Source organism: Pelecanus crispus, chromosome 1 (assembly GCF_030463565.1).
Source record: "Pelecanus crispus isolate bPelCri1 chromosome 1, bPelCri1.pri, whole genome shotgun sequence".
NCBI classification, from domain to species: Eukaryota; Metazoa; Chordata; class Aves; order Pelecaniformes; family Pelecanidae; genus Pelecanus; species Pelecanus crispus.
In genome coordinates, this window is record NC_134643.1 from 195,674,436 (window position 1) to 195,701,879 (window position 27,444).

General features: G+C 40.4%; 2 protein-coding genes across 5 annotated transcripts in view; both read left to right on the forward strand.

The window, feature by feature from the left end:
* The window catches only part of FNDC3A (fibronectin type III domain containing 3A), a 130,167-nt gene extending 107,482 nt beyond the window's left edge, over positions 1-22,685 (forward strand). For all 4 annotated transcript variants that reach the window (XM_075727820.1, XM_075727818.1, XM_075727822.1 and 1 more), the window contains 12 exons: positions 3,607-3,745; positions 5,464-5,532; positions 6,892-7,010; positions 8,989-9,094; positions 9,186-9,361; positions 10,440-10,553; positions 13,362-13,511; positions 13,594-13,877; positions 15,902-16,111; positions 17,514-17,680; positions 18,270-18,397; positions 21,227-22,685. In XM_075727820.1, coding sequence (XP_075583935.1) covers positions 3,607-3,745; positions 5,464-5,532; positions 6,892-7,010; positions 8,989-9,094; positions 9,186-9,361; positions 10,440-10,553; positions 13,362-13,511; positions 13,594-13,877; positions 15,902-16,111; positions 17,514-17,680; positions 18,270-18,397; positions 21,227-21,541 — 1,977 coding nt within the window. In that variant the 3' untranslated portion in view covers positions 21,542-22,685. The remainder of the gene's footprint in view (positions 1-3,606; positions 3,746-5,463; positions 5,533-6,891; positions 7,011-8,988; positions 9,095-9,185; positions 9,362-10,439; positions 10,554-13,361; positions 13,512-13,593; positions 13,878-15,901; positions 16,112-17,513; positions 17,681-18,269; positions 18,398-21,226) is intronic.
* A 1,281-nt stretch (positions 22,686-23,966) lies between these two features.
* MLNR (motilin receptor) lies at positions 23,967-27,161 on the forward strand. Its single transcript, XM_075724371.1, is given in 4 exon segments — positions 23,967-24,081; positions 24,084-24,722; positions 26,844-26,947; positions 26,949-27,161. Coding segments are annotated over 4 exon segments (1,071 nt in total).
* Positions 27,162-27,444: the final 283 nt, after the last annotated feature.

Genomic DNA, 27,444 nt, shown 5'->3' on the forward strand with positions numbered 1-27,444 from the left:
CTTTTGCGTATGATTGCTTTCTTAAGCAGAAAGGTTATGATAGGGATTAATTTTACAGTATTTGATTTTTTTACATAACTTAATATTTAAATAATTTAAAATACACAGTGTATTCCAAGGACTGTACCAAGCTAGGGCTGTTATGGCAACACATGAACTTAAATTAAAGAACAGCTAATTACCTTGGAACTAGCTTTGCAGGACTTGATTGTAGTTTTCCTTTGAAAGTAATTCTACATGTTTAATCATACACGTTACTGATAAATATATAGTGAACGTAAACATGCTAAGTTTTTCATTACAATTAAAAAAAAGTGTTCAGACCCTATTTTTCGTAACAAAACAGTAAACAGAAGTTTCTGTTCACTCATTCACAGTGCATAAAGGAGAAACAAATGTTGTGTTAATCAGGTCTTTAATTTTTATTATACAGGGGAAAGACTTAATTAGAAGTAATATTCCTTAAGGCTTTTGAAAGAAGCTTTATAACCATTGGAAACCTTATAATATGTAAATGCTAACTGTGCCTGTTTAACTTAATTTGTAAGGGCACAACGACAACCAGATGATTGTTAATCTTGTAAACTGTATCAGGAGACTTAGTGTCTGAGAGACATGTTAGCTTACATTTCCTTTTCTCAATCTGTACTGAGATTACTGCTGTCATTTTGATTCTGCTCATTTTTAAAACAAATACAAAAGCCAAAAAACCTTTTTTTAGGTTATTTAGTTTTTTGCTGGGAACAAACGGGAATACGTAGTAAACTAACTGCAGACACAGCTAGAAAGTAAAGAATAGCAGCAATTTGTTTTCCTAGAATCACAGAAAAGTCTAGGTTGGAAGGGACTTTTGGGGATCATCTGGGTCAAATGTGTGTAGAAAGTAGGGCCTTAGGTTAGGCTATTCAACCCTGTCCTAGGCCTGTTGAGCTGAGACTTCAGTATTTCCAGCAAGAGAGATTTGATCACTTCTCTGGGCAGCTTGTTCTCATGGTGATTTATTTCTTTTCTTATATCCAGCTAGAATTTTCCCTAACACACTTTGTGCCCACTGTCTCCTGTCCTGTCATCCCAGATCCTTGCGGAGATGGTATCTTCATCTCTTCTGTGACTACCTTTTAGGTATTGGAAGGCTGTGATTAGATCATACCTAGTGAAACTTCTTTTTTCTTAGGCAGAATAAACCCAAGTTTTTCAACCTTTCTTCCTGTGTCAGGTTCTCTGAGAGGTTCTCTAATCATCATTCTGGCCCTCTTCTGGACTCTCTCTGGTTTCCAAGTGTCTCATTTGAACTGGGAGGCCAAAACTAGACACAGTATTCCAGGCGTGGCCTAAGAAGTGCTGAGTAAAGTGGTGTAATCACATCCCTTGTTCTGCTGGCTAAATTCTTGCTGATGCAGCCCATGAAACAATTTGCCTTTGCTACTGCCAGGATACTTTGCTTATTTTTTGGGCTTGCTCTCCACCAGCATCCCAAGGTCCTTCTCAGAAGAGATGAAAAAAGAAAAGCTGACTAGCCAGTCAGACCCCAGACTGTACTGCTGCTGGGATTATTTCATCCCAGGTGCAAGACTTTATCTTTGTCAAAGCTCATACAGTCCTTATTGATGCAGTCTTCCGGCCTGTCAAAGTCAAATCCTTTCTGGCATATCTCTCTCTGCTCCTAGTTTGGTGTCATATGCAAACCTGGGGAGGGTGCATTCACTCCTGTCATCCAGACCACTTCTTAAAGGTATTGAATAGTATCTGACATTGTATTGAGTGCTGAGAAAATCCACCCATGAGCAGCTGCTAATTTGCCTTCAAACCATTAACCACCACCCTTTGAGCCTGGCATTCTGTCAGGTTTTGCACACCCATCTTGTGGTCCATCAGTTCTGTCTATATGTTACCAGCTTGTCTGCATGGATGTTGTAGGAGACCATGTCAAACTAAAAGCAGGGTAGATGATGTCCACAGCTCTCCCCTCATCTGTTGAGCAAGTTGTTTCATCATAGAAAGCACTCAGGTTGGTCAAAAATTATTTACCCCTGATAAATCTAATTACCTTCTTGTCCTTCATGTGACTGTAAATAACTTCCATGACAACCTTTGCCATAGTTTTCCCTGGGACTGGAGAGTTTTTATCACCTCTGCTGTTGTGGATACAACTTACCCATATAAACACTTTTGTATCTCTGAATGTATTTCCTTAAAAGAAGGTTCTGTAGTAGCATGAGAGCTCTACTTAATTCATCCCAGTTATTCAGGTTTCTTTAGCAGTTAGTAAAGCATCACTTTTTGCTCTGTACTTAATTACATGAAAATACTTTTACGTCAGTGGGAAGGGAATTGCAACTAAAATTTTAATACTTCCAAGCTCCTTCAGTGGAAGTCTAAAAGTGGCCTCTTCGCAGTGTTTCTTTTTCATCATCTTTTGTTTCCATGCTTTTATAAAGGTTTTTTTCATGTGTATATTTCATTATGAATAAATTGCACAACTCTGATAAAAAAGAGTTGTTCTTAGACCTATCTCATTTCTGAGTATCTGTCGTGGTTTAGCCCCCGCCAGCAACTAAGCACCACGCAGCCGCTCGCTCACTCCCCCTACCCCGATGGGATGGGGGAGAGAATCGGAGGAGTAAGAGTGAGAAACACTCCTGGGTTGAGATAAGAACAGTTTAATAATTGAAATAAAGTAAAATAGTAATGATAATAATAACAATATAATAATGATAATAACAATAACAATATACAAAGCAAGTGATGCACAGTGCAATTGCTCACCACCCGCCGACCGATACCCAGACAGTTCCCAAGCAGCAATCGCTGCCCCGGCCAACCCCCCCCAGTTTATATACTGAGCATGACGTCATATGGTATGGAATAGCCCTTTGGTCAGTTTGGGTCAGCTGTCCTGGCTGTGCCCCCTCCCAGTTTCTTGTGCACCTGGCAGAGCATGGGAAGCTGAAAAGTCCTTGACTAGCATAAGCAGTACTCAGCAACAACTAAAAACATCAGCGTGTTATCAACATTCTTCTCCTACTAAATCCAAAACACAGCACTATGCCTGCTGCTAGGAAGAAAATTAACTCTATCCCAGCCGAAACCAAGACAGTATCTTAGATGGTTTTGAAAAAACAAGTTTTCAGATCCTTGACTTGAACTAAAGTGGCTAGTGCTATATTGAGTACCCACAGATTCCATTAATGTCACTGAGATTTGCATGTCCTGATTACCGTTTACAGTCAGGCAACTCTTAAGTGTCCTATGTAGAAGCCTAACTTTATGCACCAACATTTGAAATTTGGGGGATATGGAAAGTTCATTGATCTGCGAAATAATTTTTTTTTCAGCTTCACAATTACTAGGTGGGATTTTTCTAGGGATTTTTTTTTTCTGGCAATTTGCAGGGATTTTTAATTTCAGTATAGTGATTGTCTAACTATGGGACTAATAAAAATGTAAAATGAAGGTATATAATAGCTTTAGTTCTTGTGATAATTTATTATGTAGCTATCTGTCTAAGCATACAGATAAATTAATTTGACCTTACCATTAACAGTGAATAGCATACTACTAGCCAGTGCGTTTGTTCTGTTTATAATATTTTTTATATATTTGCAGGTCATTGCCTATAACTCAGAAGGGAAAAGCAGTCCAAGTGAGACAGTAGAATACATTACTTGTCCAGACAAGCCTGGAGTACCTTCAAAACCCACAGTGAAAGGAAAAATTCATGCACAGAGTTTTAAAATAGTCTGGGGTAAGATTGTTGTCCAGCCCTATTTAGAGTATGTCCTCTGTATTTTAGAGAGAGAGATATAGATATTAAAAAAAATGTTTATATATATTCATGTATAGAACACCAGGTTTTACTTCAGTCAACGGAGCTATTATGATCCATTTTCATGGAACTAAGAGAAAAATATTGATTCAAAATGCTTAGGGTGGCAGTATAACAGTGTAATTATGTGGGAAGAATAATAAATGAATTGTAATAGGGACTGTTATTGCAGGGGACTACAATAATTTAAAAAACAGTAGTACTAATTTGTGTGTAAGAAGTTCTGTTTCTCTGGCACAAAAAGTAGATGCCACGAAATTGTGGGTTTTTATCAAAAGAGGAGATCCAAGTTCAACCTATCTCTTCAAAGTGCTTGGTTTTGATAGATAAATGTTTTTATTCACTAAGGATCTTGAGAAACTTTTCCTTAGACTCAGGTTTTTTTAGCCTTAGGCTGTGAAATAGGAGAAGATGAAACAGTACTGTGTGATGCAGTACTTCAGCAGAAAATCAAACAGTTAAAGGTTTTATTTATTGTCATGGGTAATTAAACTTCTTACCTATTTCTGTTTAATAGTGTGTTTAATTCTTTTGCATTAATAATAAGAAAGTTACTTGTAGAGTTTAAGTAGTACTCAACAAGTCCAGTCTTGCATCTTTCCAGAGTGCTTTGCTACATCAGGGCCTGATACTTGATCTTTTATGGATGATATATAATGTGTGAAGTTACTAGAAATACCTAATGTGTAAATCGAAAACTGTCTAAAATATTTACATAGTCATTATTTTGAACAGTAATACTGTCCTTTTTTTTTAATGTAATAATTAATATGATAATTTTTATTTATCATTTGGAGTAATTTGTTACCTTGCAACCAAAAAATTGTTACATGCCATATAATAAGTCTCATTTTATTTAGCAGGTGTGATATGATATGTAACCCTTGCCTAGGAGCAATTCATCCAGCACATACATAATGTAATGTTATGGCAGCATTACCCTTCTGTGTTGAAGTATCATGCTGCCTTTATATTTGTCCAGAATGTTGTTTTTCCACATTATTTTAATTCTGTTCTCTAAGTCAGCTCTGAGAAAGAGTACTAGGATTATATGTCAAAGATAGGTCTGTAGGTTTGTATCTTGTACATGAATATTGTACCAGGGAGGACGGTGCACTCAATTTCTAGTGATGTGTTAAAAATTTGAGATGAAATTTTCAGTGTAGAACTCCTGACTTCTGTGCTCTCCCAAAATGCTTAGGTTTTTGAAATCCTGTCTTTAAATAATTTTGAAATATTCTTATATGCAAATTAGTATGATAATCTTTTCCTATCTGCAGTCCAAATTACAGGAGCATCAGGATCTGTGTCCCTGAAACCATGATCAGGCAGCCTTCCACAGCACTTCAGACTAACTGAAATCTTTGCTGTGGCATCTCCCAGGTGCCTGATTCACTTGTCACTCTTCACCTGTAGAGTATACAGTAGGGTTGTGGGCTGGCAGCTTCGCATAGTGGAGAATTTGAGTGATTTGCGGCTGTCCTGAACTAGGATGCTATGGCTAGCTAGGATGCTGTCTGTCTAAATAAGCACCCATCTCCAGTCAGCTGTTGATTTTGCCTTTTGTAAATTCTCCCCAAAAGCTACAAAACCATTTAATTTACCTCACTTAGTTGGAATATTGCTGGTTTTTATAGATCCACCAAAAGACAATGGAGGAGCAGCAATAAATACGTATGTTGTGGAAATGTCTGAAGGCTTAAATGGTAAGTATTAGGAGCATATGTTGGCATTCAGCTGTGTTCTTTTTTCTGAATGTGTGCACCTGTTGGAAGAGTAAAATGTGTATTATGATAGGGAAAGTTATTGCAAGGGACTGCCATTAAAAAAATAAGGTGGTTGATACTTGTATACAAGAGGTTCTTTTTCTCTGGCTTAGAAAGAAGATGCCACAAAACACTGTGTTGAAAGGATGCTCTGTATTTAACTTACTAATTAGGTGTATTCTGTTTTGGAAAGGAAATGACACATTTCAGACATTTTAGGGCAAGAAGATGGGGTCACATGGCTCTGTTGGATGTGTGACAGAAGAAAGAAAAACTAGTGCTCCATTTATCACTGTTAAAGGAGAACAATGATGCAGTTGGGATAATGGTTAATGGTTTCTGCTGTTTGCTTTTCTGTCCTTTCATACAGAAGGGAAATTAATAATATTTTTAAACTGGACATAAAGCTATCCGGCTAAATTATTTAAATATCTAGACCTCTTAAGTAATCTTACTAAATTCAGAAACACAGTTGCGCTGAGAGCGGAAGTTTATACTTCTCCAGTGCTGTCAGATTAAGACAGCACACTGTCCCCAAATTGTCCCCCTCCATCAGGGGTCTCAGCTGTGGTTCTTTTGATACTTAGTCTATTGCTTGCTTTCCTTACTCCATTGCATGTCCACATTAAGTCACTTTTGGAATGATTTACTCAAGCCTTTCATGCAGATTTGGTGAGCTGTGCATTATGTTTCATTCCCAGTCCTCTAAATTCTGTGATGCATTGAGTTCTTGGAGATTTAATTAGAAGTCTCCAGGTTCCCTGCTTAATCTCTTAAAAGAGAGAGAGAATGCTAAAGAGTTTCTGATTTAAGAGTCTGGCTGAATAGCAAAGAATGAAATCAGTATTTCAGATGGTGCTGGGCCATTCAGGAGTACAGGAACAAGCTTTATCAATTGTAAACTGTAGTTACAGTCTGCAAAATGAACGTTGTAATTAAAAGTTTCTTTTCTATGGAAAAACTTGCTTTTATATCTTTACTATTTATTTGGTTATGAAGTTTGAATGTGCTTCCTGGCCCAGTAATAACTACTTCATTAAAAGTAAATTCTCTCGTAGTTAATGTGAATACCAAATAAGGAAGATATTTCACTTCAGCAGATCTGCACAAATTTGCCTTGGAAACTATCTTTATGAAATTATTGGATCTTTTTCCAGGAAACTCAAAGCAAGCCTTAAATTTTTTTGATAAACATCAGGCACACATTTACTTACTGAAGCTAGGATACCTGCTGTGGCTGGTACTGAAGTGTGGCAAATTACCCCTTGGTTCATTGCACACTTATTCCTAACCTTTCAGGAAACAAATGGGACACAATATACAGCGGAGCTTCTAGGGAACATGTGTGTGACCGACTAAATCCTGGCTGTTCCTATCGCTTACGTGTATATTGCGTTGGGGAAGGAGGACAAAGCATGGTAATATGAGCTAATATTTTTATTAAATAAAATTTCTCTCTCTTTAAGAAAATCTGGTCCAGTAGTTAATAAGCAAATACTGTACAGAAGTGCCTAACAAAATAGCTGTAATTAGTACCTCAGAAAAGTTCCACTATTGATGCCCTGTTTCAAGTTTCTGCCTATTTCTTAAAGAAATAAATGTGAATATTCTTTTCTGATACTATATGTAAAGTGATTTTTCTTATTTACAGAACCAGATACTATGTCTTCTCCTGTGTGATACATAGATAGAATGTCATTTTGTAAGGCCTAACCCAAGACAGCAGTATAAATTTAATGTTTTCCATGTGGTCAGTGGGAGTACCCTGTTCGGAGCAGCCAACTCAGCCCAGCAGGCAGGGGAGGACAGTGTTTCCTCAGGCTTTACGGGGTTGTGCTCCGTAGTCTCTTTCCATGCTGTCTCAGCTACAATCAAAATGTTTACATTGCCCTGCTTTTCAGTATTCCCGAAAAATTTGGTGTGCTTTACTATGCATATATACACATTACATACACACACACTTGCACTGTCAACTTCTGTAGTGTAGTTCAGCCTCCAGTGCCAAAACGTCGTGCTGTATTCTTCTGCCTTCTTCCCAGCAGCAAGTGTAACAAAGCCAGCCCTGGCTCTCTACAGACTTCCAGCATGGCTTCACTGTCAAGCTGATCTGAAAATGTTAAAGCCTTGCATTCTTGGTGTTTGTAATTTCTTCCCCAGCCCCCCTTTACCATATGAAATTCATGTGTTCTTCCTCCACATAGAAGTCTCCTGCAAAGATAGCCTTGCGCACAGCCACCTTATCTTAAGGATAAATCTGGACTCCTTCAGTGCTGGCTCAGCTGCAGTGCTTTCCCTTGTGCCATAGCTCAGCTTGCTGTTGTACAGGGGAAGGGGGAAGGCAGTGTACTTCCCATTTACCTAACCACAAGTGCATGTATGTCTTTGGACACGTCTTTGCTCTGCCAACCTCCTTTCCCCAGAGCCCAACCCCATTAGTTTAGAATAAACATTATTTGAGTACCAAAGAGAAAATAACTTTCAGACAGTCCTGATACTTTCTGAAGGTGACAGAAATCAACAGAAGAATAGTAAAGAAAGATGTAATTAAACTTTTGTGTAGCTTGTCATGGACATATGCCTCCTGGGAAACATTCTGCTTTTTAAGTAGTATCAGTTGTTGGGGGCAACAATACATTTCAAAGGAACTGAAAAGCAGCAGAGCTTCCAATCACTCTTTCTGGAACATATGTAGAAAGCAGTTGTGAAGTGAGACTCTAAGATGCATCTCTTTTATAAACTAAAAGGCTTACCAACTTCGTATTTGTTCTTTATCACACTGAAGCTAATAACCCCGCATTGTCTCCAACTCATTTCTGTCTGCATCCAGAATAGTCAATGTCATCGGCTGCATGTTGTTATGCTATGTATTTTTGCACGCACTTCAAATCAGAGGTGGAAGTTCATTGCACATTAAGTATTACTAAGCAATAAAAAGGTTGAAATTCTTTTTTTTTAATCTCTTCTGATTGACATTTCTGCCCACTTTTCTGAGAGGTTCTTGCACAGAAAGTGTACAACCATTAGAGTAAGGTTTTAGAAATCATTAAACTGCAGTTTGATAGAAAAGAGAATGAGTTTACACTGAAGAAGTCATATCTCAAGCATCTATACTAGGTTTGTACTGATAATTAACCACTGATAATTCTACTCCTTGCCTGTGTACCAAAACACAAAAGCAAAAGTTAATTTTGCATATTGTGTGATTACTGTAGCATGTTTTTATAGGTATTACAAGAAATACATACCAGATCACTTAGGCATCTTCATGTATTTGAAGACGTAGTTCAAAAAATGGAAGATCCTGTTTCTCACTCAAGTATTTGCCTTTACTTGTGGCATAATTGATAGTGCTTGTTTTGGCCTAGATGGCTTCATTAATCTACCTTTCCTTTGTAGGCATCTGATTCTTTACTGGTGCAGACACCAGCGGTGGTTCCTGGTCCATGCCAGCCTCCAAGGCTACAGGGTAGACCAAGAGCAAGAGAAGTTCAGCTGCGCTGGGGTAATTCTACTAGAACTATTAGTGAGTGTAAGGGATCCAAATGTGTTATGTGTTAAAATTAAATAAGCTTTTCTTTCTTTCTTATTTTTAGGACCACCTCAGGTAGACGGTGGTTCACCCATTACCTGTTACGGTGTGGAAATGTTCCAGGCAGAAACCGATGAACACAGAGAGGTTTACCAAGGCTCTGATGTTGAATGCACAGTAGGCAGCCTTCTTCCAGGGCGGACGTACAACTTCAGGCTGCGAGCAGCTAACAAGGCTGGGGTAAGGAGGCAGTCTGAAATGAAATTAGTTCCAGAGACTGCAATCACTACTAAGGATCTTGTCTTTTAAAAGAAGTATTTAACAGTAATTTTGAAATGAGGATTTCCTAATGTAGAGTCATATGACTCACACAGCTTATTGTTGTGTGGGAACAGACAGGTAAACATCAGTTTATAATAAAGGGGGTTTTAGATGAAGGGAAGAGAAGAGGAAATAGCTAATTATGTCTTATATCTGAATAATAGCATTGGGAAATGGTTAGGAAATGCTAAGTACTTTACCAAAGCGTTTTTGCAACTTTAACATTCTCATATGAAGTAAGGTAGTAAATTATGTTCTGTATACAGCTTTGTAAATTGATTGACCTTTATTTTTACAGCTGTTGGTGTTCTAGAACATAATAATTAGCTCTCTTTTTTTATATTTAGTTTAATTTCTGAGTACGTGTTCTATCAGATATAAGAATATTTGGAGTATTAGATGTGTTAAAATCAATTATTGCTGTAGAACAAGCTTCAATTATGTATCCAAAGTCCCGATTTAAAGACAGAAAGGCAGGGCTGCTTGCATTTGCTCAATAACATTCTCTTCATAAAAACTATCAGGACCAGTTGACACTGTTTGTGGAGAGGTCTGCAGCTTAAGGCTTTAAAGCATTGACCTAACTTTTTACCTGCCCCCTACAAAGAGTGATTTATAGCTCAAGCATTTTTTGGATCCTTCATTTCTTTTAGATAGATATAAACAGGCAGTTACAAATTGTGTTATGTTACAGTGCAGCCATCATGTAACTTCAAAATAAGGATTTGGATAGCACTTTCCTGTTTTGCCTGAGAGTTTGAAGTGTCAGATTTGTTCTGATTGCATTTGCTGTAGAGAAGAACAGTCTTGCAGCTATTCTGGAGAATAGTCAGATACTGAAATAAATCCTGAATCCACAGTCCACAAAGATTTATTTTATAAGCAAGTAGTACAAAGTTTCAGGCTGCTATTATATGTCCCCACTATGGTAAACTGTTATTTAAAAAGCAGTAATTTTATTTTTACGATTTAGTTGTATCAACTCCCTTTTTAATAGTTTGGACCTTACTCGGAAAAATGTGAAATAACTACAGCACCTGGACCACCAGATCAGTGCAGGCCCCCTCAAGTGGCATGCAGATCTGCTGCATGTGCTCAGGTGTCGTGGGAGGTAAGAATGCCATGTTACACCTATCTTAACACGATTGTCTTCTACGTTTTTAAGTTCAACTTCAAAAGCTTAAGACTGTATTTTAATCACATTTTTAAACATACTTTCCTGATTATCCAGTACTTGGTAGGTAAAACTTTAAAGTCATTTATCATACCATTATGTGACAGCTTAAGTTGGCATCGTGCAGGTACTTGAGATCTTACTTTGTTCTTTGGTTTATGAGTTTTGCCACAACTGCTGCTCTGCGTTTGAGTGATGCAAGCTCTTCTTAAAATTTTTCTTTAATATAGTTATCTTTCCTCAGAGTGAATATACCCACATAATACAATAGATTATTGTGCATTTGCTGGTTTTATAAGCTAATTTAATTTTATATAACTACATCAGTAATAATGTAGCAAAAGTCTCACAGATTTCCTGTAAACCCATAGTATTTAGATATCTGATTTAAAAAATGCAACAGATAAAAATTAAGCTTGTAAAAAGGAAGATTATATCTGAGAATACTGTTTAAACACAGCTTTTCAGTAGCTTGAGATGGAGTTGAAGTATCTGAGTTACAGCACTGCACAGAAAAAAAAGATTAAACTATTTTACCTGGAAGGTAGAGTTCATGCTTCCTACTGGGTATGTCAGAGGAGCTGTCCATAAATGTCTACAAGGCAAAGCCTTTTGAAGAAATCTCTTACAATGTTCAGGTAGGATTAATTTGACCAATGTTAGATGTCTACTTTAGAGGATCACGGAGTAATTAAGGTACGAGTGGACCTCTAGATGTCACTTAGTTCAACCTTCTGTTCAAAGCAGAGCTAACTTCAAATTTAGGTCACGTTTCTCAGGGCCTTGTCCAGTCAAGTTTTACTTATGTCCCAGGATGAAGATTCTGCAGCCTGGTAAAGCTGTCTCTGGGCAAACTCTCTCATGCTGTAGAATTTTTTTCCTTTATGTCTAGACAAAATATCCTTTAGTGCAAGTCATGACTCTTGCCACTGTGCCACCTCCAAGAAGAATTTGGTATCATCTTCTTTGTACCCTCCCAGTAAGTAATTTAAGGCAGCAGTAAGATCTCCCTTTAGCCTTATAATCTTAATATGAAATAAGCCTTACCTTTTTGTTGTGTGTTGCACTCCCCCTTGGTGGCCCTTCACTGGACTTACTTGATTTTGTCAATGTCTATCTTGTATTGGGGAGCCCAAGACAGGACACAGTACTGGACATGCAGCCTCACAAGCACTGAGTAGAGGGGAGTCATTACTCCTTTTAGCATTCTTGCTGCTCTTTTGCTAATACAGCCAGTATGGAGTTCGCCTTCATCAGACACACATTGCTGACTCACATTCAACTTTCTCACCAGGGCACACAGGTTCTTTTTTGGTGAAGTTGTTCCTCAGCCTGTACTGTTCTATCCCAGGTCCAGGACTTTGTGTTTGCCTTTGTCTTAGCTGAGCTTCCTGAAATTTCTATCAGATCCTGCTTGCTGAAATTCCTCTGGTAGCCAAAGATGTCAACGTATCAAATGCTTCCCCCCAATTTATTGTCATCCCTGCACTTGTTGGCTTGGATTCCCCTACCTCTTTTAAGGTGAACTCTCTTGGATCTACAGCAGCAACAGCGGTAATATGACTCCATCTTCACTGACAGTTGCACAGCCATCCACAGCTGCATTAGTTGTCTCACCAAACACATCTCATTGTAAATGAGAGAAGCGAAAGGGAGTCCTTATCAATCACAGCTCAGCAGCATCAAATGTTATCCTTTGAAATGCTGTTTGTATTCAGTTGCTTATCTTCACATAGCCTAATGCCGAAAGTAGCAAATACTTTTCTTTCAAGAGAAGGGTAAAGAAAAAAACATGCTTTGGAGCAATTATTATTTGCACCTTGGTGCGAGTGCTGTCTTGGAATATTTAATCCAAAACAGCAGCATCATTTTTCTTCTGTTTTCTTCATGATCTAAGAAATTTTCTGTTGATTTGGGGGGAGGGGGGGGTGCAGGGCACAGTGTTGGCTTTTTTGTTTGGTTGGCTTTATTACTTCATTGACTGCTGATATCTTTCCGTAGTCTCCTATCTTAGTCTGGCACTGGTACATGTGATTTTAAGTGTACTTCAAATTCTTATTTCTAAGGAGTATTAAAACCATTCAGCTCCCAAAATTGGGAGGCTAAGTTTGGATTCCTAGGGCAGGTAGTGGGGAAGGACAGGCTACTTAAGCAGGCATGTCAGTCCAGGTCTGTGTTGTTGCTTAGGCGTCTCAGTTGCTTCACAGCTCTATTTTGGGAAAAGACAGAGTGCACAATTTTCTGCTTCCCACTATGCTCGCAGCCTAGTTTCCATGCACAAGAGCCATGAAGTGCTCCAAAGGAGGACTCCTTTTAATCTGTAAGATGAAGACACTAGCACCAGTGTGCTTTTGTGCATTGTCATCCCTGCAGTATAGACCCAGTCAGTGAAAACTCCAGTACCCTAAATCACCCTCTCAAGAAGACTATCTCTTGCCATTGACTGTTATGGCTCCTAGGCCAAATGCCATATGCTAAATGATCTCTGTATTTAAGCAACTGAAATCACAATTACTTTGTATAGAGTAGTCTCTGCAACAGCAGATAGTGTTTTTGAAGTATAGGTGACCCAAGGCCAGTAATGCATTCTGATTTATTTGTATTGTACTAAATCAAAAATCAGCAAAGAAATGGGAGGGTAACATTCCTGTGAAAAAAACAATATAGATGTGGTGAGTTTGGTTGATTTTTTTTTTTTTCTCAGTCGGCTAATTTAACTTCTAACTATTTATATCCATTTAAAAGGTTCCAGTGAGTAACGGAGCTGACATCACAGAGTATCGACTGGAATGGGGCGGTGTGGAAGGTTGCATGCAGATCTCCTATTGTGGGCCTGGGCTCAACTGTGAAATGAAAGGGCTTTTGCCTGCCACTATATACTATTGCAGGGTTCAGGTAAAGATGTAAAACTATTGTTAGTGAAACCTGGAAACGGGAATTGACTGCTGTAAAAACATGGTCTACTTTGCATTTGCAGGCAGTGAACGTTGCAGGTGCAGGCCCTTTCAGTGAAGTAGTGGCGTGTATGACTCCAGCTTCTGTACCTGCAGCTGTGACTTGTCTTCGGGGACTAAGTGAAGATGGAGTTGAAAGTCCACACTATTCTCCCTCCACATGCCTTGCTATAAGCTGGGAAAAACCTCGTGACCATGGCTCTGAAATCCTTGGCTACAGCATAGACTTTGGAGACAAGCAGCCAATAACTGTTGGGAAGGTTCTGACCTATTTTATAGATGGCTTACAGCCAGATACTACCTACAGGTATGCCATGCACAGCTACTTGACAGCCTAATGTTCCTTCCACAAGAGCAGATTCCTTATTTGTTTGTTTCCTTGTATTTTTTTTATTCGCTGCATTACTCTCAGAGAAGCATTAGTACATAGCCAGGGAGCAAAAGGAGGCTTTGTAGTGATGATCATCATAAACAGATGAGCTATGCTGGTTTTATTTTTTTCCAAGAACAATTCATGTTAGTTTGTTTATTGTGGTATTGTTGTATCTGTCTGGTTGATGTGTCGGTTTAACTGAATTCACATTGCAGATTCAGATTCATAACTGGTTTTTGGACTGGTTGTTTCATAGATAGATGGCCTCTGATCTATTTGACAAGATAAAATCCATCCAAGGAAGGACCATGTCCAGTCTTTATTGACTGGATTGTCTGATCTAATGACAGCTCATTGCAACTTGCAATGCCTTTTCTGTAGAAATAGCAAGTATTTGGCTGGCAGTCAGCACGAGGAATATCCATTTGAAAATCTATCAATCAATTTTAAATCTCTCTTCAAGAATTTTAGTTGCTAAAATCATCCCTTACGTTTGGCCTAAGGGTTACTAAAAAAAAAAAATGTAAAAATCAATAATTCTGTCTGAAGGCACTCTACATTCCTGTTACAAAAAGATGTCCTCAGTGTTAAAGGGGAATGTCAGTCCCACTGAAGTCAGAATTTAAGCCCACACTGATTTCAGTATAGTTAGGATATCATCTGGCTATGCAGTTTTCTGAATCCTTAAAGATTTGGTTTTACTTTTTTAATCCTGTATGTAAGAGTACAATGCTTCTGTGTGCCTTGTAAGTATTTCAAAATAATGCTGGGAACTTGAAGAGCCGTTGCTGTCTGTGCCAACAAACTGAAAAAAGAGAAGCTCCCTTTGCAGAGATACTTCTGTACTTCTACCCACAAAAGTGCTTTTATGGAATACATTGCCAACTCTTTGTGCAAATAAAAATTTGCCTATATTAACCATAGTTCTGTGCTATAATATATTAGCATAATGTTAAATATTACTGTAGTGGAGGAGAAATATTTATTCATAAGCCTGCACACATGTTTGTGTTTCAGTATTCTGAAATTGTGTGCTTGATTGTTTCAGAATTTAATTATTGTGATTACTTTTTTCCAGTTACCTAGATACTATTTTAGACAAGCAAATGCTAATCTGCAGAATGAGATTAGACACACTTTGCTCTGTGTGGCTACCTGTGAGATACGTAAAGAGCCTCAGATTTCTCTTGTTTTCTGCTTTTTCCTTTTTAGAAATAAATTTCTTGGCAGCTACTTTTAATTCTTACTTGTGAACCTAATGCCAGCATTGTTTTCCACAGAGTATCAAAAAAAAAAAAATTATCCCTGAATTTCGAGTTCTACAAACCCCTCAGCCATGTGTCCTTTGACTTCTTCTAGTTTCCCCTTCTCCCTTTCCCAGCAGACCCAAGATGGCTTGTGTTTGCAGGCACCCAGGGATGTGTTACCAGTGAAAACAGCAAGAGAGGTGACTGGGCACCATCACTTTATTTTCACATGAATCAGATCTGTTCCAGAAAGCCCATAAAACTTTCCTGTAGTCATCCTTCAACTCACCTGATATAATAGCCAAAGATACGGATTCACCTCTTTTGGGGGTGTTTTTTTTTTACCTTCCCTCATCTCTCCAGTGTGGCTATTAAAAATTTTGGTACAAGGCCTGCAGGGTCAGGACGATGGACAACTCTTGAAGTAGCTAATAGGGCTTTTGCATCTTTTCACTAATGTGAATGGTGCAAATATGCTAACAATACTTTTATTTTGAATCAGTACAGCTCCTTAAAACATGGCAATGAAAGTGACACTCCTGCATATTCATGGCAGTCTATCAAACATAATATTGATAAAAGTCTTCATTGTAGAAAGTGCCATCTGTTTGGTACCATTATTCTCTCTTGAATGGGGATGGTGGAAATGACCAGTTATTTTTTTAGAATCTAATTTCAAGCTAATTTATTCTTTCTTTTTTCAAATACTAGAGTACGAATTCAAGCCCTAAACAGTCTCGGAGCAGGTCCTTTCAGCCACACCATAAAACTGAAAACAAAGCCTCTCCCCCCGGATCCACCTCGCCTGGAATGTGCTGCATACAGTTCTCAGACTCTCAAGCTGAAGTGGGGAGAGGGAACTGCAAAAGCATTAACTGACTCTATTCAATACCACCTTCAAATTGAGGATAAGAACGGAAGGTTGGTTTTGGCATCGCTTTAATCTGCCCTGTATCGCTGTGGTCTGATGCTTGGGAGATGGCAGCAAAGGGCAAAATTGCGTATGCTTTGCTGAATTTACAACAGACGTAGGAGGTCGTCTCATCTGGCAAGGCAAGAAGGGCTCTAGTGATCCGTGCTGGGAAGTACAAAATTGAAAACTTCATAGTTTTTTATTTGCAGTTCAATATGAAGAGTTTAATGAAATGTTTCGTACCAGCACACTCATGTTTAGTTAAGTATTTTGTCAAAGTATCAAGTCTAATCAGTCTTGTGGATTTTATATCCTTGATACTGGAAGGGGTGAATTCTTTACTCTCTGTTGTCTTTATATGCAGTTACTTTTAGTGGAAAATAAACTCGTGTAGTACAAATTATTATTTTAAGGGATTCCTTCTCTCATGTTACATCAGAATGTAAGCTGAGATGGTACAGCAAGTACCCTTGCCTAAATGGTAAAATGAACAGTACTGCTACACTGTGTACCATGTCTGAATCTCTGAGTAGCTCTAGCTTGACAGTGAGACAAAATAGGTCTGCTAGGTGAAATTGCTCTGCTGTAAGGAGGAAAAGAAATTCGACTCTCAACTGGAAAGAAATTCATTGCCATTAAAAGACTGAGTCATGTGCAGGTACCATCTGTTTTAAGTATAAAAGAAAAGAAAAAGTCGAAGCAGATGATAACCCCTGCAGAAGGAGATGAACTTGTGCTGTGTCCTGGGTATACCAAAATTGAAAATGAAATGAGAGCTGCCAAGATCAGTCTATGTAAGAATTACAACACAAAGGAGAGTGACCAGTCTACAGAGCTCTCAGAATGGGACTTGGTGTGCACTAGGAGTGTGACTCTGGCCTCCTGTGCAGATCTGAGAGAGCTTCATCAGTCGCCCATCTCTGACAAGGGTGCACAAGAGCAGTTGGATCCATGACTCTTTCTTAGGTGTAGTAAGGGAGAGTTGCAAAGGAGGAAAAGGCCTAGGATCTAGTTACCTACTTTTGAAAAGCTAAAGATGTTGGGAGAGAAGAGGGCCAAAAAAAAGCAGTGTATGCAGCTCACCGATAGAGAGAACAGCTATCCTTTTCCATTGTTTCAAGTGCAGAAGGGTTTCTGGAAATGCTAAGAAGTATTTTTGCCAAGAGACAATCTGTAGTACTCTGTGTAAAAGAGATTTTTATTTCAAAGACATGAGAAACAAAAACTCAGCCCTAGAAAACGAGCTTATTCTTTTACTGTAATGCCAGAACACTGTTTAGCTCCGAAATAAATATTTCTGGGCCTCTCATTAGATTCTGGGAAATTACGGGAATGGATTTCAAGATAATACTGTAGCTACTTTGGAAGTCCTTTTCTGTGTTTAAAATAAGCTACTCTTTCCATTTTCAGGTTTGTATCCTTATACAGAGGACCATGTCATACGTACAAAGTACAAAGACTCAGTGAGTCAACATCATACAAATTTTGTATTCAAGCATGTAATGAAGCTGGTGAAGGTCCCCTTTCTCAAGAATATGTTTTCACTACTCCCAAGTCTGTTCCAGCTGCCTTGAAAGGTAAAAGTGCTTCTTTTTTCATTTGGGGGGTAGGGGGATGGCAAGTTGGTTTTGGTATTGTGTTGTATTTGGGATGTTTAGAATGCTAAGCCCTTTTCCAAGTGCAGGTAGGGATAGTGAAGGAATGCGCCTTTCATGTTATCACCTAAAGCCTAAAATACTCGCTCCAAAAATGACAGACTTTGGGTTTATGCATTTTTTGACATAAGAAGGTTTGTACTTAGAATCCTTGCTTACCAGGAGAGAGTGACCAGGCTGTTAGAGTAATTTGAGGTGAAAATTCTTCTTAGCATGTTTAGAATACTTTTAAGCATAGCAGCTTTGGTTTTTTGCATACGATACACGCTTGCAGTCACCAAATTTTACTTGCTTTCCCTTGGATGATACCTAAACTAGCGATAGCGACCTATGTGAATTGTTAGTTATTGTTCCAGAAAACGTTGTAGGAAGAATACATTTGAATCTGAATCTTTTGTTTCTCTGAGACAAAGTAGCAGATAGAAGACAGAATTTTACAAGTCGTTAGAATAGAACATTAAGTGATGGGGAAAACAGAGCTAGTTGTCACTTTTGTGTTTTCTTCCTTCAGCACCAAGGGTAGAGAGAATAAATGATCACACTTGTGAAATCACATGGGAGGTTCTTCAGCCCATGAAGGGTGATCCAGTTATCTACTGTCTTCAGGTCATGGTGGGAAAGGACTCGGAATTCAAACAGGTATGATGTGTTTAAGTTACTGTATTTTTTTTCAGTTAGTATTTGTGATTAAAGATTATTGTGTTCCAGTATAGTTTTAGTCACCACGCTAACTTTTTGTTACTAAATAATATAAGGTAGTATCTCCTAAAACTATTGTGATAGAGAAAAGAGGTTTAAGTAATATAAATACCGCATTAAGTTGCAGCCTCTCTGAGTTACACTGATGTTTACTAAATACAACTTGACACATCAAGTGGTGAGGAAATTGTCCGCTAATGGGAAGAACTGACAAAAAGAAAACATCCACCCAGTGGTACAGAATTGAGACTTAGGAGAAAAAGAACAAAGGGTTCTCTTTGCACTAAGAGCTGTTTGAAGGCAGTATGATAAAAGTTTTGATGTTGTCCAAGTCATACTTCTGTACAGAGGACTGCAGATAGGAAAGACCCCCTACTTATGCAATGTAGACATTCAAGTGTAGGGAAACTTTTGAAATATAATTCATTATTTTTTTTTTTGCCATGGGACTGTTTCAGTAGTAGGGCATGCTGTACCTACAAGGGTCAAGCAGTTGAGAGTGTGTTTTAATTTCAGGTTTGATTATCCAAAGATGCAGTTTGAAACGCTAAGCTACAAATTAGTCTGCATTTAGAAGAGGATGTGCAGTGCTAATTTTGGTTCCCTAGAAACTGCCTGATAATTGACATGAGATTAGGCTTGGAAACTCTGTTTCACACTATTAAGCAAGCAGGTTGCCTTCCAGAAAGGAAACACAATTAATTCTGCTATATTATAATTTTATTATAGGTCAATATTAAGTAAGTTTTGTCTGTGGTTTGGTAGACTATAGGCCTGAATATTTTCATAATTCATAACTTCTAGTGTAGTGCTCTGTTTTGTTACGTCCATTTGTTAAATTTTTCAGTAAAAGATGAAAAAGATCCAAGGTGTTTGTTATCTTGCCATGTGAATATTCAGCATTGTAACTTTAAAATTGTAAATGCAACATTAAGTAAGTAAAGTGTGGTCAGTGTTGCTTCTAGACACTGAGTCAAATCACGCTTTGATTAGCAATGTGCATTGCCAAATGAGCTGGACAAGAAAATGAAGGTTATGCTTTTAAGCCTGGAAATAATGAAGTAGACTGAGGTGCGTGATTCCTTTTGCCTCTCCAGAACATTTTAGCACGGTAAATTAAAATGAGAAGACTAGTTTGCAAAAATTAAAATTGGAACAGTCAAGAAATAAACCACCGTGGAAATGGCCTTTAAGATGCTTAGGCATGATGGTGACAATTTTCTTTGACACGGACAAAAAATAAACTGCCTGGAAGTCCACTCCAAGCTGTTTACTACCATTTCCCTGCCAAAACTTCACTCTCCTCTCCTCCTTCTCCCTGATCCATCAGCTGAGTTGCTGATGTCATTGCTCCCTACATGCTTGAGACAAAGTAAGTTAGTAATTTGCTGTTTGAGCTATATACATCAGTCAAGCTCTTAAAGGGGTTAGGAAGCAACCCCATAAATAGCCCAGCAAACGCATCTGAGGGGAAGGCAGCTTCTGGCAAGGCCCCGGGGACAGGCAGCTGAGGGCTGTAACCCGTGCCGGCTGGCGTAGCTGTAGCTGGAGTAGGTTGTGCGTCTGTGGCCTGTTTGCTCCCTGCCAAATGCGTGATACAAGTTAGCAGAATTTTGAGGAGGCTGCACTTCCAACAACCTGCCCTGTCTTAGCATGGGAACAATTTCTTGAGAGAAAGAAGAGTCTCTAGGTTGTAGGTTCCAGTAAAGCTCAGCTGCCTGGCTGTCAGAGGACTTTCTAAGTCTATGAGTAGCCACAGGCACAGCAACAGCTCTTCAAATAACAAAATCGGAAGAGATTTCCTGCTTCTTTCATTGAAAGATTGGTAGTTTGCATTTGTGAAATACTGTCTAACAGGATGATAATTGTAGGGAAAACTTTCTGCATGATGTGATATTTCTGTATCCTGCTACCAGTTAAATAAAGCAAATCCAGGTAATGGTGACAGGGGGCAGAGGGGGGTGGTGAAGGGGTTTGAAGAAAGAGATCAATTTGCACTATGCTACCCATGTAAAATAGCTCAGTACCTATTGATATACCTATAAACAGAAAATTTGGCCCGCATGGGATTTCGTTGGCTTTTACAGGACCTTTATGTAGCTGCAAATTAATTAATTTGAGAAACCAGCATTTAGATTTCACTGAATTAGGCACTCCGTGGTGAAGAGTTGTGAACTCACGTTAACCAGCCAACTGAGAGACACTTGGAGAACACCCTGAGAAGTCATCTGTGTCTTGGGATCTGTTGAAATTAAGAATCACAGAGAGGACTCCTTGCGGCTTTCCTGATACAATGTTTAGTGGGATAAATTATAATATTTTAAACACGCGATGTCGTAGCTACAGCAACGTATGTTGGGTTGGATTAGACTTAATGAAGTAGCTTGCTACAGAGTGAATTACCTAAGATCCTGTGATAAGATACTGTGTATTACATCCCATGGTGTAGTATTTACATTGTAAGTCGTCACTACAACACCTTAACACTGGGGCTTCTGACAGAGTTTTATTTGGCATGTACTCATCATGCCATAAAAGCACTCGTAGTTCTTTTCCTGTGTTTCACCAAAAGGACTGGGGACTTTATCTGGCCTTTAAATTGCGTTTGGGAGCTTTTTGTCCATGTTTTGTTGCATGGGTGAGAACAATGGTGCGGAGTCATCCTTTTTACAGTTACCTTCACCATAAACAAAACCATTCTGAAATACACATTTTTACCTGATGCATCTTTTTTCTTTTTTTTTTTTTCTTTTTTTCCTTTATTGCCAGATTTATAAGGGTCCGGACTGGTCATTCCGATACACAGGCCTCCAGCTGAACTGTGAATACCGTTTCCGCACGTGTGCCATTCGACAGTGCCAAGAGACCGTGGGTCACCAGGAGCTGGTAGGCCCCTACAGCGCCCCAGTGCTATTCATCTCTCAGAGGACTGAACCACCGGCGAGCACCAACAAGGACACTGTGCAAACCGCAAGGACGCAATGGTCACAGAGCGACCAAGTGTGGGCTGCTGTCATCCTTGCATTTTTTGCTATCTTTTCCATTCTGATTGCTGTGATCATTCAGTACTTCGTAATAAAGTGAAGAAAAGAGATTTATTTCAGAATGCTGCCCATTACATTTTACTTTCTCATAATCTAAAAGTAATTCTGTTCTCTTGCTTTTACAAAAACAGGCATTTAGTGCCAGCATTGGGACTGATGCAAACCTTTTCAGCCACTTTAAAATGCTTACTGGTAGGTATAGGCTGACACATGTTATTAGAACGCAAGCCACAGAAATACCATTTTTTCTTTCATATGCCTTCTTGCAGTACAAACTCTATATGGGGCAGGCAAGCAGTGTTTAATGAAAAGGGTTTGACCAGTAAACACGAGCGTAAAAGCGGTTTCCTGGCCCACACTTTTAAGGGTTGCTACCGTAACAGGGAAGAATGTGTAGATCGCATTTAAAACTTAACACTAACAAACTTGTGCTGTATACAATATTAATCTGATGCTGTGAAATTTAGCGCTGTATTTCTACCTCCTCATTTGTCTTAATTATTTGGGAAGCAGGATTTATGCTGAAAAACAGAAGGGGCTTTTCTCAGGCAGCAAATAATAAACTGGATGGAAGAGTACGCATGAAGGAAGCTTCTTATCTGATAAATGTGGAGTTCTTCACTGCAAGTAGATGTTTTCAAAAGACTACAAGGGGATGGCACAAGTGGTTTATCTTACCCCCAGGATTTGATGTTTACTTACAGAAATGCCTCTTTAACTTCTTACATATAGAAGGGAGATTTACTATTCAAATTGAAAAACGCATTTCCGAAGTTGACCTCTGATTCGATGCAGTTTATACAGATGTCTGTGCCCTCTGATTTTGGCTAGTTACTAGATTTTTGAGATAAAATTCATTATTGAATTTTTGCTGTTTCCCCAACGTTCACTTGCCATATCCACCAGAATCAAGCACTGCCTTTTTGTTGTTTTCTTTCTGTCTGTCTGTCTTTCTTTGGGGCACCAAATCAGAAGACGAAGTGTAGTAATTTGCACCAGAAAACTTAAAGCTGCTTTTTTCTTGAAATCCTAATGTTTAATGTAATGTCTCTTTGGATACTGTACCAAATTGTTGATTGCATGTAGTTAATGTTGCATTAGAGCACTTTGCAATTGCATAACTCATCAATGTTTTGTGAGCTTGCATTTGTGAGTTCTTGAATGACCAGACTGAATTTTATCAAGCATCCCATTGAACATCTTGCTAGATGTCAATGATTGCCAGTGACACAAAGCTTGTAGTGAAACTATCTTTTAAAAAAAAAAAAAAAAAATCCTTGTCTCATCACACTTACGTTATTTGTTATACACTTTGTAATTAGCAACTTTTAATTTATTTGAGTTACAACATAGTGGATCATTAATGACTTCTAGTTGTCTTCAGTTTAGCATTTTTAACGGTATTAAACACTTCTGTCAGTCTTAATAATAATAAAAAAAAGGAACCTCTGTCTTGTGCTCTGAAGATCTCTGAAGAATTTCTCTTATATTAGAACGGGCATGTATTGTAATTGTTTATACGTCCAATGATCTCTGCTGTAGAATAATGTTGCTGAGTTTTGGGGTTTTTTTAAAAAAAAAAAAAAAAAAGAAATGGCGAAGAACTTGGCCTCCACGTGGCGAGAATGATCTGTCTTTAAAATGTACTGTATGTTTACATTTTATTTTGAATTTGTCATTTGTACATATAGGCTGATACCTTCCCGCAGGATACCACGATAACTGATGTTTTCTAGAACCTTAAAAGTGCCATGTTTGGCAGTGCAAATGAGGTTGCGTGTAAGAGCCCAGAGATTTCTTACGGTTGAATGTCTAAAACGGTAAGATTTGTTACTACAGGTAATCTGCAGTGACTTAGTTTTTCATAGTAAAATTCAAATGAGCTCCTATTTTTGATAGTCATTTAATAGTGTATTTGCCATTTGAGCCTCAGTGCGTATTACTGCATTGAAGACAGTTTTTAATGTAATATTAATTTTACCTCACATACTGTACATTCCAAAAATAAATAAAAACAAACACTAAACTTTTTAAAACGTTATAGATACACTACCAAACATATCACTTTACAATTGTACAACGTCGGACTCCATGAAGACGAACCTGTATAGTCTGATAGAAAATACATAAACGATGTAGCAAAGCATCTTTAAAAATCTGCGGAAAATAAAAGTATCATTCTTTTTTGTTGTTGTTGGTCAGTCCCGTTTGCATGTAACGCTGCCGCTGATGCCCTTTTTCCTTCCCCGGCTGCCCGGCGGCGATGCTGGCGTTGCCCTTGGGTGGGGGGGGACCGTGGTGCCCCTCTGCCCCCCGGGCGGCTTTCGGCAGCTCCCGGGGCTGCAGGCGCTTCCCTCGGGCGGCGGCACCGTGGGGCAGGGCGGAGGCCGGAGGAGCGGCACTGCCCCGGGCAGGGCGCGTCCCGCTTCGCGGCGGCGGCCGAGGCAGCCGCGTCCCCCGGCGGCATGTGGGATGGCGGCGGGAACGGCAGCGGTGGCGAGCCCTGGCCGTGGCCGCCCTGCGACGAGCGGCTGTGCTTGGCACTGCCGGTGCGGGTGCTCGTCCCTGTCCCGGCCGTCTGCCTGGGCTCTTCGTGGTCGGTGTGGCGGGCAATGTCCTGACGGTGCTGGCCATCCGCGGCTACCGCGGCATGAAGACCACCACCAACCTCTACCTGGGCAGCATGGCTGTCTCGGACCTGCTCATCCTCCCGGGGCTGCCATTCGACCTCTACCGTCTCTGGCGCTCCCGGCCCTGGATTTTCGGGCAGCTGCTGTGCCGCCTCTCCCACTACTTCAGCGAGGGCTGCACCTACTGCACCGTCCTCCACATCGCCCTCACCGTGGAGCGCCACCTCGCCATCTGCTTCCCCCTCAAGGCCAAGGTGGTCATCACCAAGCGCCGGGTGAAGGCCCTCACTGGCATCCTCTGGGCCTTCGCCTTCCTCTCTGCCGGCCCCTTCTTCTTCATCGTCGGCGTGGAGCAGCCCGACAACCACACCGACTTCAGCCGCGAGTGCAAGCCCACCCCACAGGCCATGGAGTCCGGCCTGCTGGCCACCATCTTCTAGGTCACAACCTCCTACTTCGTCCTGCCCGTCATCTGCCTCAACGTCCTCTATGGCTTCATCAGCCGGGAGCTGTGGCAGAGCAATGCCCGCCTGCGGGGCCCCAATGCGGTCCTCTGGGAGAAGGGGCACCGCCAGGCCGTCAGGATCTTGGGTGAGTCCCTCCTCTGTCCCCTCTCGGGCTGGGGGGCCACGGCTGGGGCTAGGAGCAGGGCCGGGGGGGCACGGCTGGGGCTAGGAGCGGGGCTGGGGGGCCACAGCTGGGGCTAGGAGCGGGGTTGGGGGGGCACGGCTGGGGCTAGGAGCGGGGCCGGGGAGCCTCGGCTGGGGCTAGGAGTGGGGCCGGGGGGCATGGCTAGGGCTAGGAGTGGGGCCGGGGGGCCTCAGCTGGGGCTAGGAGTGGGGCCGGGGGGCCACGGCTGGGGCTAGGAGCGGGGCTGGGGAGCCACAGCTGGGGCTAGGAGCGGGGCTGAAGCACCCACAGCTCCCACGCAGGGTAGGGATAACACAGGGAACATCCCAGCCGTGCCGCCGAGCCCTCCGGTGCTCCCGGGGACTGCCGCGGCAGGGATTTCGCTCCCTCACAGCTGAGGCTTCACCTACAATGGTGTAGCGCTGCACATCCAGCAGCCCGACCCTTTTTCTGAATTTTACCGTACAGAACCAAGTCCAGGGTAGTCTGCAACTTCAGAAAAACTGTGGTAACATCAGTAGTCTCTTCCAGTGGGCAGCAACACCTCTGGGTAGTAAATTTCTGCTTCTGAAAAGTAAGTTTGATTTTCTTAGCAGTCTTTCGTAGCTCTCCTAGGAGTAAATCCACTGGTTGCCCAAGCAGGCTGAAAAACAGCAGCTTAACCCTTACGAGCCATTTGCAGACAAATCATAATACCAAAACGCTTCCTGCTGTAGGATGCTGTTAATTTTTAGTTCATTTTCTTAGTCAGACGTTCATTAACCTAGCATCAGGCTCTGGAAAGTTAGAGATCGCAGTCTGCCCTGGGGCTTTAAACTTTGTAAATAGTGACCGATCTGAAGGAGAAAAAAAAAGGAAAGAAAAAAGAAATCCAACTATTGATTAATGAGCATAAAACAAAATACCTTCTTTATTTTTTTTTTTCTGCCTTTAGCATAGGTTTTACATGCTACATGGGAGACTTCTTTTACCAAAGATGTAATCAGCTGGATGGAAATAGCGTAGCACAAAGGAAAGAAACTAATAAGCCCGAGAGAGTACATTTTGCTAACTTACTTGAGGAAGATATTTATGTTGGAGTAGGCACAAGGTTTTCCAACAGAAACACCCGTGTCCACAACCTCCTCAGAATCCACTCAACCAGACCAATTCCCCCTTATCTCAAAGAGCCAGCGGCACTACACGTGTGATGTATTTCAGGCTTAAACTTGCTTTGGCCATATCCCTTTTTTTGAGCTCTGAGAAACACAAAGGATGCTCCATAAATGATTGTTTGTTTTACTTACGTGCATTTATAAACAAAAATAAGTAAAAATATGGCTACAGTAATAAGCTTATTTAATTGTTCCTCATCTGCTCCTCCTATTTTGCCCTCACAAGCATGTTTGTATTTGTTTGTATTGTGCTAAAACGCGACACAAGACCAGAACAGCTGGAGTGGCTCAGGCTAGAGATCCCTCTGGTCAAATATCTGTCTCCAGCAGTAATTGTCTGGGGATATGTGTAGGAGCTTCAGCAGGAAAGAAATCAATAGACCAACTATGCTGTAAGACTTTACGTTAGCAACCATCCCATGACAACAGCGCGAATTCAGTGGGAGCGTGGGTGACTGAGGTTCAGCCCTTGCGCTACGGTCTTTTGCAGTAACGTAGGCACATTAAAGAACAGCTCTGTAGCGAATGGAGCTGCTGTGTGCTTCCGCAAAAACACCTCTCCTTAGTCTGACTTTCGTTTTCAAATCACACACACGGCATTCACAGATGTTGCCGAGGAGAATCTTTGTTGTGCCTGATGTTATTATACGGCTGTTACACCGCTGTTACACCACTGTTAGTTGTCTACATTTTTCTCAGCAAACTCATCTCGTAGTTTAGCTGAAGATTTTACCTGTTACCTTTTAATCCAAAGACTTGATGCTATTCCTGTTTTCATGGTTTTCCAACAACTGAATGCCATGATATCTATATATCATTTGTACTGGTTAGAAGAATCTGCAAAATCAGCTATGTAAAATTTAGTTTACTGGATGGTTGAAAAGTTAACCTGCTCCTTAGTTATCGCATGTGTTGTTTTGTCTTACAGCTGTGGTGGTTCTGGCCTTTGTAATTTGCTGGTTGCCTTTCCACATTGTCAGGATCATATTTGTAAACACCCAGGACACCAGGACGATGCTCTTCTCCCAGTACTTTATTTAATACATTCGCTCTGCAGCTTTTCTACCTGAGCGCATCCATCAACTCTATCCTCTACAACCTCATTTTGAAGAAGTACAGGGCGGCAGCCTACAAGCTGCTGTTGCCACACCGAGCTGCAGAAAGGGCTTTCAGGGTAACGAAAGATGCCCTTGACTACACAGAGACCAGCGCTAGCACAAGAAACAAATACGCCACCAGCTTCTGAGACTGCAACCTGCACTTTTCCAGGTGTTCTCTGCAAAGGAAAGGAACCTCCTTTTCATGGGAGAGTCACAAAAGGCTGGATATTTGGCAGGCCGTGTGGTATGATAGGATCATAGAATCATGTAGGTTGGAAAAGACCTTTAAGATCATCCAGTCCAACCATTAACCTAACACTACCAAGTCCACCACTAAACCAATTAAGGGTAGAGTAGTAATTTCATGTTTCCTGGCTTGGCGGCTGGATTATTTTTTAATGAAAGTAAAAACTAGGAATCATTAAGGTT